The sequence below is a fragment of the Neophocaena asiaeorientalis genome, unplaced genomic scaffold, assembly GCF_003031525.2.
Source record: "Neophocaena asiaeorientalis asiaeorientalis breed wild unplaced genomic scaffold, Neophocaena_asiaeorientalis_V1.1 scaffold275, whole genome shotgun sequence".
Lineage (NCBI taxonomy): Eukaryota > Metazoa > Chordata > Mammalia > Artiodactyla > Phocoenidae > Neophocaena > Neophocaena asiaeorientalis.
In genome coordinates, this window is record NW_020173679.1 from 9,639,592 (window position 1) to 9,651,729 (window position 12,138).

A 12,138-nucleotide genomic window follows, 5' to 3' on the forward strand; every position below is an offset into this window, starting at 1 on the left:
GGGCTGCCGAGGAAACGGGGGCGGGGAGGGGCCGGGAAGGAGGAGGGGTGCTGGTGTTTGGGTGCCTGGTGCCCCGGGGTGGCTCTTGGGGCCGGCGTGGCGGGGCACGCAGGCCGGCCGGGGTTCGGGCCCGGTGGGCTGCCGCGGTGCTGCTGCCGTCCTGGTGAATTCCCCGGACGAACGAAAGGCCTTTGAAGCCTCGAGGGTGCCCTTCTGGAGAAAAGTCTCCAGCTTTGCTCCCGTTCCCCCCTTCTGCTCGGCACTTTGGGAAGCTTCGTTCTCAGGTGGGGACCAGTCGTGCTGTTTTATTGATGGAAGCACGGAGCGTATGTGTTGTTTACACCTTCGTGGACCGATGCAGAGACCGGAGGCAGCGAAGGCACAGACGGCTGCTTGCCTTAGACACGGGACGTCCTCCTCAGCCTGTCCGAGTGCGGGACTGGGGATCTGACGGAGGCTGTCTGGGCGCGGGTCCCGGCTGTGCTGCTGAAATATTCCCGCAGCCGTGTCGACGTTCCCTAGCTCGGACTTCTTTGGGGTTGTTATTCTGCTGATTGCAGAGATCTTTGCTGACATCCTGTGTTGTTTTTGGCTTTTACATCCCATTTGTTGTTTCTTTTTATCACAGAAACGCTTCGTTAAGGGGCTTAGGCAGTACGGCAAGAACTTCTTCCGAATTCGAAAGGAGCTGCTTCCCAATAAGGAAACAGTGAGTACAATTGGACTTTATGTAACTTGATTTTTTCCTCTTCGCTCCTGCTGCTTCTCCGCACTTGATCTTGTGAAATGGTTTCCTTTAACCCTGTGTTGTGCCGGCCTCTAGGATTCTATTAATTTTACTTCCTTCACCTTTAGTTTTAGCTCAGGATTCTAGATGGTAAAGTGATTATGCTTATCCCCAAGAAAGTGGATTTCAGAACAGAAGAGTCTTTGGCAAGAGAGGTTGGGGGGGGGGGCGGGGAGTCTGGGGTGTTGGGGAATTAACATCTAATTTTAAATACAGTGGGTGAAATAGAAAATATCATTTATCGCTAGTTTGGATTTGGTTATTGACAAAAGTCATCAACAAACAATAGAGCTAAGAGGTTTGTAGCTCAATATACTTTAAATTCACTGGGGACTTTTATTTTTTTTAATGTTGCTATGTTTTGAAGAGTAGTTGTACCTAATTTTCCAGCCCTAAAAGTTTGCACTTTTCATTGGACAGATACACAAGGATCTCTCTGTAAGTTGCTTGAAATGAGGCTTTTAAAAATTCCTTTGATATTTCACAAAGCTGAGAATCAGGTCTGATGAACGCTCTTGTTAAACTTGGGGTAGGTGGGTTTGCTAAGGAGGCTTGGGAGTGAAGTTATGTAAAGAGAATGCTAGCAGGAGATTCTTTCAGTCTCACCTGAATGTGCCTGTGGTTTCCTACAGGTGGTATTGGAGGAGGGTGGGGAAAGAGCCAGCCACTTACCGGTGCCTGTGGCCCAAGTACTACAGAAGTGCACTTCAGGACTTGGGGATGGGAGGTGAATATTTAGACATTGAGTGCTGCTTCCCCCACCCCAGGTTTTGGGAGTGGATGGAGGAGAATATCCATGAAGAATACCCATGACAAAAGCTGATGGGTTGGTTTGGGTTTTGGTTTTCTAATTGGGTATTGGGTATTGTTTATTGATTTCCTCTTATTCAATTTTGGTTCTCTTATTCAGGGTTTGTTTTTTTTTTTTTTTAAACCAACTGTTTCTGGACACGTTTTCTGTACAGCACCTTATAAACAGACCTCATAATAGGGGAGAAGCGTTCTGAGATTTCAAGTATAGCCTCATATAAATTGGTGGTTTGCATTAATCAATCATAATTAGATTAAGTTTTCAGTATTTATTATACATGTAAATATGCTGAGATGGGTCATTTTGAGGATAGCTGAAAAAAAAGCTTGTTTATGGACATTAAACTAAAATATATTATCACTCTATATAATCAAGTGACTTTTTGCTCTTTCCAGAACAGAGTGGTAAGAGGTATTTAATGTGGAGCAATGAAAGAAATACTTTTTACGTTTTCTGAGGATTTCAGTTATTTGAAGTAAAAACTAAAAAGGCTTTACCCTGCAAAGTATAGGAATTTTGGTTTGGCCCAGTTGGAGTGAAAATGAGAGAGATCATTGAGTAGATTTGAGCTGATGTGAGGGGCCAGATTATAACCTCTCAACTCAAATTTTCTCTCTCCCTGTGCTCTGCTAAAAGTTGCAAAACATGAAGAATTTGATACAAGATATCCCTCTACAATTATTTTACCTTTCTCTTTTAAAAAGTAAACTTAATAGCAAGATTAAGCGTTGAATCTAAAATCTGGTGTCTAACTTTTGGAAATGCCAGACACTTTGCATGTTATCTCCCCTGTGAAAAGGGATCTGAATAACCTTTAACCTAGGGAATGGTCTTCTAATCTGTTTTTCCTCTTGCTCTTGGTTGTCGATTATTCTTACTGATGATGTCTGACTCAGTAGTAGCCTCTTTTTTTGCCACACAGAAGTTCTCAGTACAGCAACCTTTTGAGCAGGTTCTCTGGTCTTTTCCAGGCGCCTCGTTCCTGAGACGCTTCCCCATCACTTCTCTGCAGTCCCTGTTTCCCAGCCATGCGGCTCCAATCCTCCCATCTCCTCTGGCACCCAGCGGTCTTCCTGTCTCCAGCCTCTTCCTCAGGGCACGGTCATTGGAGCTGATGGGAGAGTTGCTTGCAGCACTGGAGAACTTATTAGGGCTGAACATTGCCTAACTATTCCTAGTGTCCTGCTGTCTTTTGCATGGAATCGGAGGAGGTTGGTAGTAGGATAAATCTTAAGCATTCTCGTCAGCTGGGAGCAGCACTCATATTTTCCTTAGTTATCAACATGGCCAGGCTAATCATTCACAGGTCATACAGAGGGGAGGGCAAAGGTTATTTTTCATTTTTGCTGCAGAAGATGAGAACATTTGTAGGTACCAGTGTTCTTGGTTCAAAACTCCCTAGAAATCTTCATATGGTCATGCCTTATAAAAATATACACATATATATGTGTGTGTATGTGTGTGTGTGTGTGTATGTACACACACACACACATACACACACACAGCAAATCCCGCTAACTTAGATACTTTCCACATTGTCTTCTATTTACCGGAATTATTAACTCATTTCTTTGCTATTCTCAACCAACTTGAAACTTCAGAAGGGTGTCAGCATCCAGAAGAACACGCCTGATTGGGCATGGGCGTGGGGTCAGCAGACTGTGTTCTATTCTTGGCCTTACCAGTAACTATAGTACTTGATGATCTCTTTTAACTGGGCAGTCTTCTTTGAGCTGTTCATTGGCAAGTTCAGGTCATATCCTGGCAGGGTCTAGGAAATTTTTTTCTCTAAAATGGTGTGTGTTTGCATGAGAATTTTATTGGTGTTAGAATCTTTATAAAATGTTTGTATGTCTTTGGCTGTCGCTGTGCCTGAGACCAAAGTGATGGTTCTTCTCTCCTCTGCCACTTACCTGCCATAGGGCCTTAAGCGGATTATTCAGCCTCCTGTCCTTTAATGTCTGGGTCTGTACAATGGGGTGATCCTTCTACCCCTTAGAATTTTTTTTTAATTTTTAAATTAAATTTAATTTTTTTTATTGGAGTATAATTCTTTACAATGTGTGTTAGTTTCTGTTGTAGGACAGAGTGAATCAGCTACGTGTATACACATATCCCCTCCCGCTTGGGTCTCCCTCCGCCCCCCTCCAGAATTGTTTTGAGAATTTAAATGAGATACCGTCTATATAAAGAGTGCATAAAAACACTTGAGAATGATTGTTCTTCTTATCTACCCTGAATACTATGTAAAGTAGCTAAATGCTATGAAAAGTACAGAATTATATTCTGCTTGTAAACATATTGAACCTATATAAAAAGAAATTACCTGTTTTTCATTAATCTGTCTTGCAGAAAACCCATTTAATTGAAAAACAGAGTGGGTGGAGGGCACTGCCTAGTCTAAAAGATGGAATTCCTCTGTCTTGAAGCTTTGTTGAGGAGACTTCCACGCTTACCAGGCCACTGGGTGCCGATGTACGTTCAGAGCTTCCTGGTAGGCACGGATACGGAGAGCTCTCCCAGCTCTTTTGGTTTCTGGTGTTTATTACTCAGGAGCTAAATCTGGCTTTTCTCTGAACACTGCTGCCCACTGAAGTGGGAATAGTGGCTGTGATTGTGGAAAACCGGCTGTTTATAGAGGTTTAGTTGAGTGGGTATTACATGTTAACCTCATGTTACCCGAGAGAATAACTGCAAGTCAGAGAGTTTAGTATCACAGTCGTGCAGATATCCTATAGTTGATCGTCTTTCTCCCCGTTCTCCTTTCCTCTAGAACTATTTGCCTCCCCCAAGTGCTTATAAGATGTATAATTAGTAGTAAAATACGGTAAAGAATTTTTGCTAAGCATCTCAGGTTCCCCTTGGCTGTATGCTTCTTCTCTCTCAAGACACTCTTTGGCCTAAACCACATCAGAATCTTGGGTATTAGTACATTTGTATAAATCACAGTGAGTGCCCCGTAGCTGAGCTTCTGAGAAAATGATGGGGAACAAGGCTTCTTGGGTTCTGCTTTAAGCACCGCCGCGTAATCTTTGGCTTGATGAATCACATGACCTTTGATGCTAAGGTAATGCCTGAAAAAACAGGAGACCTAGGAGTGTTGAATCTTAATTACCAGGAGGGGAATCCATGTTACAAATAACACAAAATCATAGGTGTTCCAAAAATAATTTTTCGTTTGATTTTTACACATTGTAGTTTTCTTCAAAAACATGAGATGATTACTCAGGTGACAGTGACATATAGTATCTTCTTTCATGCTGAGAGCATCTCTTTGTTGTTTGAACCAAAGACTTTTCCGTGTCTGACACTGGGGTGGTTGTCCCTTGAATCCTGGCTGGCCTTTGTGTAAAGCTCTGTCTGCTGGCGCTTGGACAGATCCAGCCAGCATTGCATCGTAGACAGGGAGCACGCACTTAGTGACCTGTGTCAGCGGCAACTAACCTTAGTGAGAAGACAATTTGATCCACCCCGACTTGATAGGGAGAAGAGGTGCCCCTAGAGGATTATTAGCCCCTGGATGGAGCAGGGGGACAGGCACACACTCTTGACTCTCTTCCTCATCTCTTAGTTTTATTTTTGAATACCTAGCCCAACAGAGATGAAGCTCATGTTATTTGTAAACCCAGTTACTGGTGCCTTAATACTTACTATGCCAGAAATCCATTTTCGCCCACTTCCCATTTTCAGAGCTAGTTAAACATGCCATATGGTTCAATTTTAGAAAATTTTGTATACCACTGAGCGCTGTAATGGTGGGATGTCTATAGAGAGAGCAAGGTTCCACCCGTGCCCTGCAGGGAGCTGGCATTGCAGCAGGGAAGATGAGCCATTTGCAGGCCTGCCATGTTTGCCAGTTTGTGCTTAGGGCCCTGGTAGAGGTCCGGGTCCCACAGAGCCTGGGGGTTTCTGGAAGGCTAATTGGAGGATGTGGTGTTTGAACTGAGCTTCGAAGGAAGGAAGGATATAGGCCATGGTTGGGAGGGTGGAAGAAAAGCGACTTTCCAGCTGTTGGAAATATCACGAGCAAAGGCACAGAGAGAGGAAATTGCAAAACGTGCCCGGCAAGTCCATGAGTGCGGTCGGAGAGAAGGCTGCACGAGCTGATGCAGTGGGATTTAGGCCAAGCTTATGGCTTGGAGGTAGACTTGGGGGGACCTTGCTCTCTCTCCAAAGAGTGCGTTTGGGGACCCATTGAAGTCTTTTGAGAAGAGAGGTGAGAGCATGGGAGGTGAGCATTCTTGAGCAGCACCAACGAGATGGAGACCGGAGAGGAGGTTCTTAATAATTCAGTCTAGTAGTAGGACAGAAAGTGGGGAATCGTCAGTGACTTGTGGAAATGGAAGTCTTTTATCTTGACTTTCTCTGTTGAAAACGTGTCACTTTTTTTGTTTGTTTTTGTTTTTTTGAATGGGGCCAAGGGGCAGCTGTTTTTGATGTTTTGAGCTTTTTTAACCTTGGGTGATAGGATGAAAAGTATTGGAGGTTTAAATTTTTGAGAAATAACATGAAAATCAACCACCTTTCTCAGCCACATTTCTGGGAACGAATTCTATTAAGTATATGCATAACTACTGAATGTTAGTTGTTCGTTTTCTTCAGGCAAAATATCTTTTGCAGAGAGCATGTTCTCCCATCAAAGAATTACCACTATTGAGAAAGGGCTTTAAGACCAAGTAATCGGGGACTTCCCTGGTGGTGCAGTGGTTAAGAATCCGATTGCCTGCCAATGCAGGGGACACGGGTTCGAGCTCTGGGCCGGGAAGATCCCACACGCCGTGGAGCAACTAAGCCCGTGCGCCTCAACTACTGAGGCTGCGCTCTGGAGCCCACGAGCCACAACTACCGAAGCCTGTGCACCTAGAGCCCGTGCTTCGCAACAGGAGAAGCCACCACAACGAGAAGCCCGCGCACCGCAACGAAGAGTAGCCCCCACTCGCTGCAACCAGAGAAAGCCCGTGCGCGACAACGAAGACCCAATGAATAATAAAATAAATATTCCCATTTTCAGAGCTAGTTAAACATGCCATATGGTTCAGTTTTAGAAAATTTTGTATACCACTGAGCGCTGTAATGGTGGGATGTCTATAGAGAGAAGCAAGGTGCCACCTGTGCCCCACAGGGAGCTGGCACTGCAGCAGGGAAGATGAGCCATTTGCAGGCCTGCCATGTTTGCCAGTCAAAAATAAAAATAAATAAATTTTAAAAAGATACTTAAAAAAAAGAGACCGAGTAATTGGGATTCTGTTAATATAAAGAGGTTAAAAATGACTCTAGCATTTAATACTAGCGTTCAGCATGAAGCTTTATTTAACTTCAGGTTATAACCTTAGATAAACAAACTTTCTAGCCTCATTAATGCTTAATCTAATGTTACATAACAAAGTGTGAACTTCCTGAATCGGTTGATACTATAGAGGACACAAATGTGTTATAGCCACATAACACACTTGATTTGAAGCCAGAGACCTGGACTGCAAATGCTGTGTGTTCTCACCGCTCTCAGTGTGGTCCTCAGACCAGCATTATTGTCATCACCTGGAGCTTGTTAGAATTGCAGCCTCTCAGCCTCCTGTCCGTTCCTATTGAGGCAGAATCTGCATTTCAATAAGCTCCCCAGGTGATTAGAATGCAGAGTAAAGTTCAGGAAGCCCTGCTGTTTACAGCGATGGAGACTTGCAGATTCTTAATCCTGTGTGTCACATTCATTCTTAAAATAATGTGGTTTTCATTCTGTTAAAGCTGTAAATTGTTTCACTATTAAATAGGGCTTGATTTTGCTTTTCGAAGGGTTACGGAGTATTTCAAACATATAGAAAAGTATCTGGGATTATTTTCATGATCAATAATAGAATTTCCCAATATGGCTTCCCTCTTCCTGTCTTCCATTTTGTCCTAGAAACACAATTGTAACTCATGTCATATTTCCTTTTATTTTTTTTGGCCGCACCATGCAGCTTGTGGGATCTTAGTTCCCTGACAAGGGATCGAACCGGGGCCAATGGCAGTGAAAGCGTGGAAGCCTAACCACTGGACTGCCAGGGAATTCCCGATGTCTCACTTCGTATAAAAACTGTTTTCATCTTTTGACATGCAACCAAAATATGTGAGTTAGGCTAGCCTAGACCCTACTGAAGTTTCTAACAGAAACCTTTTTATTTAAAGGATGAACTTCGCTTATTAATATGAAGTTTGCATATTTAATACTACAGTGTTTTTAAGTGTTTCTTTCACTGGAACCCCTATACCTGGAGAAGAAATGTAAATATTTTGAGAGGTTGGCAAGAAGTGGGTACAAGGACTGACATGTGCCATACCTCTTCCCTTAATAATTTGTCCTGGGGCAGGTGCAGGTAGAGTTGGGATTTTCCACTCAAAGCAGAAGTGATTACTCACAGAAACAGGCCCTGCATTTTGGCAGCCAGTGCTGTGATCCTATAGTTCTTCCCATTAAAATGGAGCAGAGCCTTGAATCTATTCATTCTGAGAGTCTAAACTATGGTTATTTGACTGGACAGTGGTCCAGTTTTGACTAGGGTAATCTGAGAGAGAGTGGCTGATTCCCTTGTGTAAGTGAAGCAGTTAAGAAATTTGCATGTAAGAAACTTTTTTGCTGCTGATGTTGGGGGAAAAGGGAGGACTTTAAAAATTAGATGACTTTAAAATTTTTATTTATCTATTTTTAAAGAGTAATTATTTTTAACTTTTTTGGAATCAGTTTTATGTGGCATCAGGTTAAACAAATTATATTGAAACTTCCAGAGAGTTAGATGACTTTTTAAACCAAGGGCCTTGGATATTTGCTGCTCTCAGTGTAAACATCTTAGGCCTGTCCTTGGTCTTATCCTACGTATTAGGACTGGTAGGAATGGCATGAGCGTGCTTTGATTACATGCGCTGTATTACTTGTAGAAACTGTACTCAAATGAAAAACCCCTTGGACTTCAGTGTTATTGAGCACGGTGCTGCTTGTAAGGATGGGTTATTTATTTGCTGTTGGCCTTTGCTAACGTATATTTCTTATGATTTGGCTGGATCTTTGTTACCTGGTGACTTTAAAGATGGAGACATTTATGACTTTTAAGCCTAAATAGACTCACTCATTATATTAGCTAGTAAAAGCAAATGGAAGGTTTGCAATGGTCTTTAAGAAGACTTACAAGTTGTGATGATAGTCAGTGTGTTTATCTACTTGGAGCTCGTATTTTATATCATAAGTAGATTTTTGTTTTTTAGCCTTAACGAGATCCGTGAACCCATCCTAACTTTGAAAGTCCAGTTTGCTGATGCTTTAAAAAAATAAATCTAGTCTGTTAAAAACTGACGTGAAAAATAAGTTTTTAAATGTATCTGAAGTCATAATTCTTGAATAATTGGTTCATTTTAATCTTACTTGAACTTATGCCCTTGAGTAATAGTTAGGAAAAATTAAGGATAAAAATGAATCGTATTGTTTTGAAACATGAAGCAAAGCATTCACCTCGGTCTCATTCACAGCTGCTCACCCGTTGGTGGGAAGGACACCCCGCCCCATGAAAAATGTTTTCTGTTGTGTGTAATTTGAAAGCCATTCATTGTATTATGGAAATAGGAAAGGCAAGCCAGAGAAACCTGTCTTGGGACACCAGAATTCCATTAAGCTCAGTTTTCTTTTTGAGATGTTTAATTTTTAAATTAACTTTCAATGGTAAGGGCCTTTGTTATTTTTCCCGCTTTGGAGATATAATTCTTCTGTTCAGATCCTTCTTCTGAATCCTCTAAATTGTGGCATCATAATTCTCAGGAATTGGCCTTTGAGGTGACCAAACCATCCTCGCAGTGGGCAAAATTGGGAGTGTTTGGGAAGAACTCTTCTGGGGAACGTTTGGTACCCAAGGCCAGTGCTCAGCGGGGCGCCTGGGGTGCGTGAAAGGGGGCTTGCCCTCCTGCAGCTCACAGCCTGTCGAAGGGGCGGTGGCTTTGTGCTCTTCCCTGGAAGGTGCCTGAGTTGCAGTCACTGAGGCTATCCTGAGCTCAGGTGTAGGGGTCCTGCTTCAGGTGTGCGTCTGTGAAAGCCATGCAAGCCTCTTTCTCTCTGGACTGGTGGCCATTACACAAAGAGCCCAACTTCTCTCAGCGGAACTGTGTTTTGTTCTGCCCTTTAAAAATTAATATTTTGTTTTAGTCTTGGACTGTAGACTCTGCTTCCCTTTTTCTTTGATGCATTTCTGTTCTGCACATTTACATGCATCTGTGTATGTATATGGAATACATATATGAGGTTCTGGGCAGGAACCTTATTTTAATACCTCTTTATATCACCTTTAGTGCCCTGTAATAGGCCCTGACTTAATATTTGTTAAAAATGAAGTGTGTGTGTTCACACGTGTGTGAATGATGGGATAGAAATACATTGTGTGTGTGTATATGTCTTAAAAGATTAAAACTCAACGTTTTAAAGGACCAGTTGAAGCCTGGCTATCCCAGGCCTTACACCATGTAGTGGACAGGAATCCTTGTTAACTCGTGTCCCCAGATAGTAAGACTGTGACTCTGGGTTCACTGTGCACATTGGACTTTCCGGTTCTGTTCATCATGGGCAGTAAATCAGCTCTACTGTTTGCACAGCAATTCCGTTTTCTAGATTATTTATAAGATTGAAACCCATTGTTTATTTTTCTCAGCAGGTTTATTGAGTGAGTCAAGAATAAAATATTGTCTTAAGCAGTAGAGCAAGCCATTAGCCAATTGCAGCCTCAAAATGGTCACTGGAGTGTGCGTGTGTGTGTGTGTGCGTGTATGTGTGTGTCTGCTGGAGGTGAGAGCCAAGTGAGGTGGGGGAGGTTCAGTGTTGCCAGCTTTGCAAGGTTCCTGTGACTCTTTATGGATTTTTTTTCCTTTTAGTCAGTTAGTGAGTCACCATCATATGCTATTTTATTATCTTGAAAACAGTCTGGAATTTTTATTCTGTGTCTTTGCTGTGTGAGTGAAACACCACTGGGGATGTTCTGAACAATATTAAGCTGAAGTTTTTCCTGTCATGTTTGGTTATGTGTTTTCAGCTGAGCTGTTGTCTTTTTGTTCCCATGTGCAGGAGTCGGATTTTTCTTGAGTTTGGCAAGAAATGGTGACTTTCATGTATTTGATTATTTTAGAGGGCTGGAACCAGCATAGGTCCAGTGCCTCTGGGATTTGGTGATTATTGATGTAGGCATACGCCTCCTAAGATCAGAACCTGGTTCATTTTCCCACAAATGCTCTGCTTGGGAAATGTGTTAATGAGGTACATTGAATGAGTCAGCTTTGCGGCTTAAGTTGTCAAGGGAGGTGTTTAAGTTTTGGAGGGAAAATCTGGATTTGTGGAGTAACTGAGTTCAGAAGGAAATCGGCCCGGTGAACCTGTATACATGGCCAGCAGGGAGTAAAGCAAGTAGCAAGTGAACTGGGTAAGCTGTACACATTCTGCAGAGAGTGGGATAAAAAGCAAGGCAAAGCTTCTTTTGGGGTGGGGGCGGGTGGCGCACAGTGTGGCTTGTGGGGTCTTAGTTCCCTATCATGTGACTCAGGAGAGGAGTCCACGTGTTTCTCTGTACCATATTCCGTCCACCAGATAGATGTCCAGGCAGAATAATACAGCGAAAGGACAGAATGCTTCTTGCGTAGTCATTTTGTGTTCGTATTAAAATGTGCAAGTTTAAAATTACGCATATGCACCCATTTGTCCTGTATCTTTGTCTTAGTCTCAGACTAGAGCACACTGTTTTCTTGTGTACCATATTCCGCTCTAATCACTGATTTCCCAAATGCTAAATTGTCTATGAATACTCAACGTTGTTATACAGTTTTTTTGGAAATCAGTGACTTCTGATATCTAGATAGCAAGACTGTAAACAGTTTGTGGTTTATTCTTCATACCAGTTGATCAGCCAGCGCTGCCAGTTCACTGAGTATCCGGAGAAGATGAGGGTTGGGTGGGCCTCTGCTCCCTCGGGGGTTGCTCCCGCTGTTTCGTCGCCGCAGTGTGGGTTGGCGTGAACCCAAGTGCTAACCTGTGCGGTGTGGGCCATGAGTGGGGCCTCCTGGAAGATGTGCTGATGATCAGGGCTGGAAGCTGTTTGAAGGATAGGTTTTTTAAATGTTAAAACTTGTTTGAAATGTCTTGCCAGAGAAAGTTCTTGAAGTATCCTTGTCTATTGAGGAATTTTCAAAATACCTGAGTTCCTCTGCAGCATCCGTACAGAATGTGCTCTGCTGCTTCTGAGAACCTGGTAACAGTGAACCCATTAAATGTGACCTGGTGGTTTTGGACAGTTGTATTGTTTGAAAAGCCCTCCTTTTACTGAGCCGGCATTGGAATCACTTCTCCTTCTGTAGGTCGTCCTGGTAGAGAGAATTGTTGCTGCGACCCTCCCTCTCAGAGGGCTCTCAGATAAGTCAGGGTAGGTGGCACGTTCCCTGCCTGGGCTTCTGGCTTCAGGCTGCGCAAGCACACGTCGGCCCCACACCTTGGCTGGGTCAGCTTCTGGAGCAGAGGGGCTGCCCCCCTCCTCCCCCAGCCCCT

General features: G+C 43.2%; 1 protein-coding gene across 1 annotated transcript in view; it reads left to right on the forward strand.

Moving 5' to 3' along the window:
- RERE (arginine-glutamic acid dipeptide repeats) overlaps nucleotides 1-12,138 on the forward strand; it is a 423,849-nt gene that overhangs the window by 362,105 nt on the left and 49,606 nt on the right. The window contains exon 12 of the mRNA XM_024750016.1: nucleotides 629-709. Within this exon, the coding sequence (XP_024605784.1) occupies nucleotides 629-709 (81 nt within the window). The remainder of the gene's footprint in view (nucleotides 1-628; nucleotides 710-12,138) is intronic.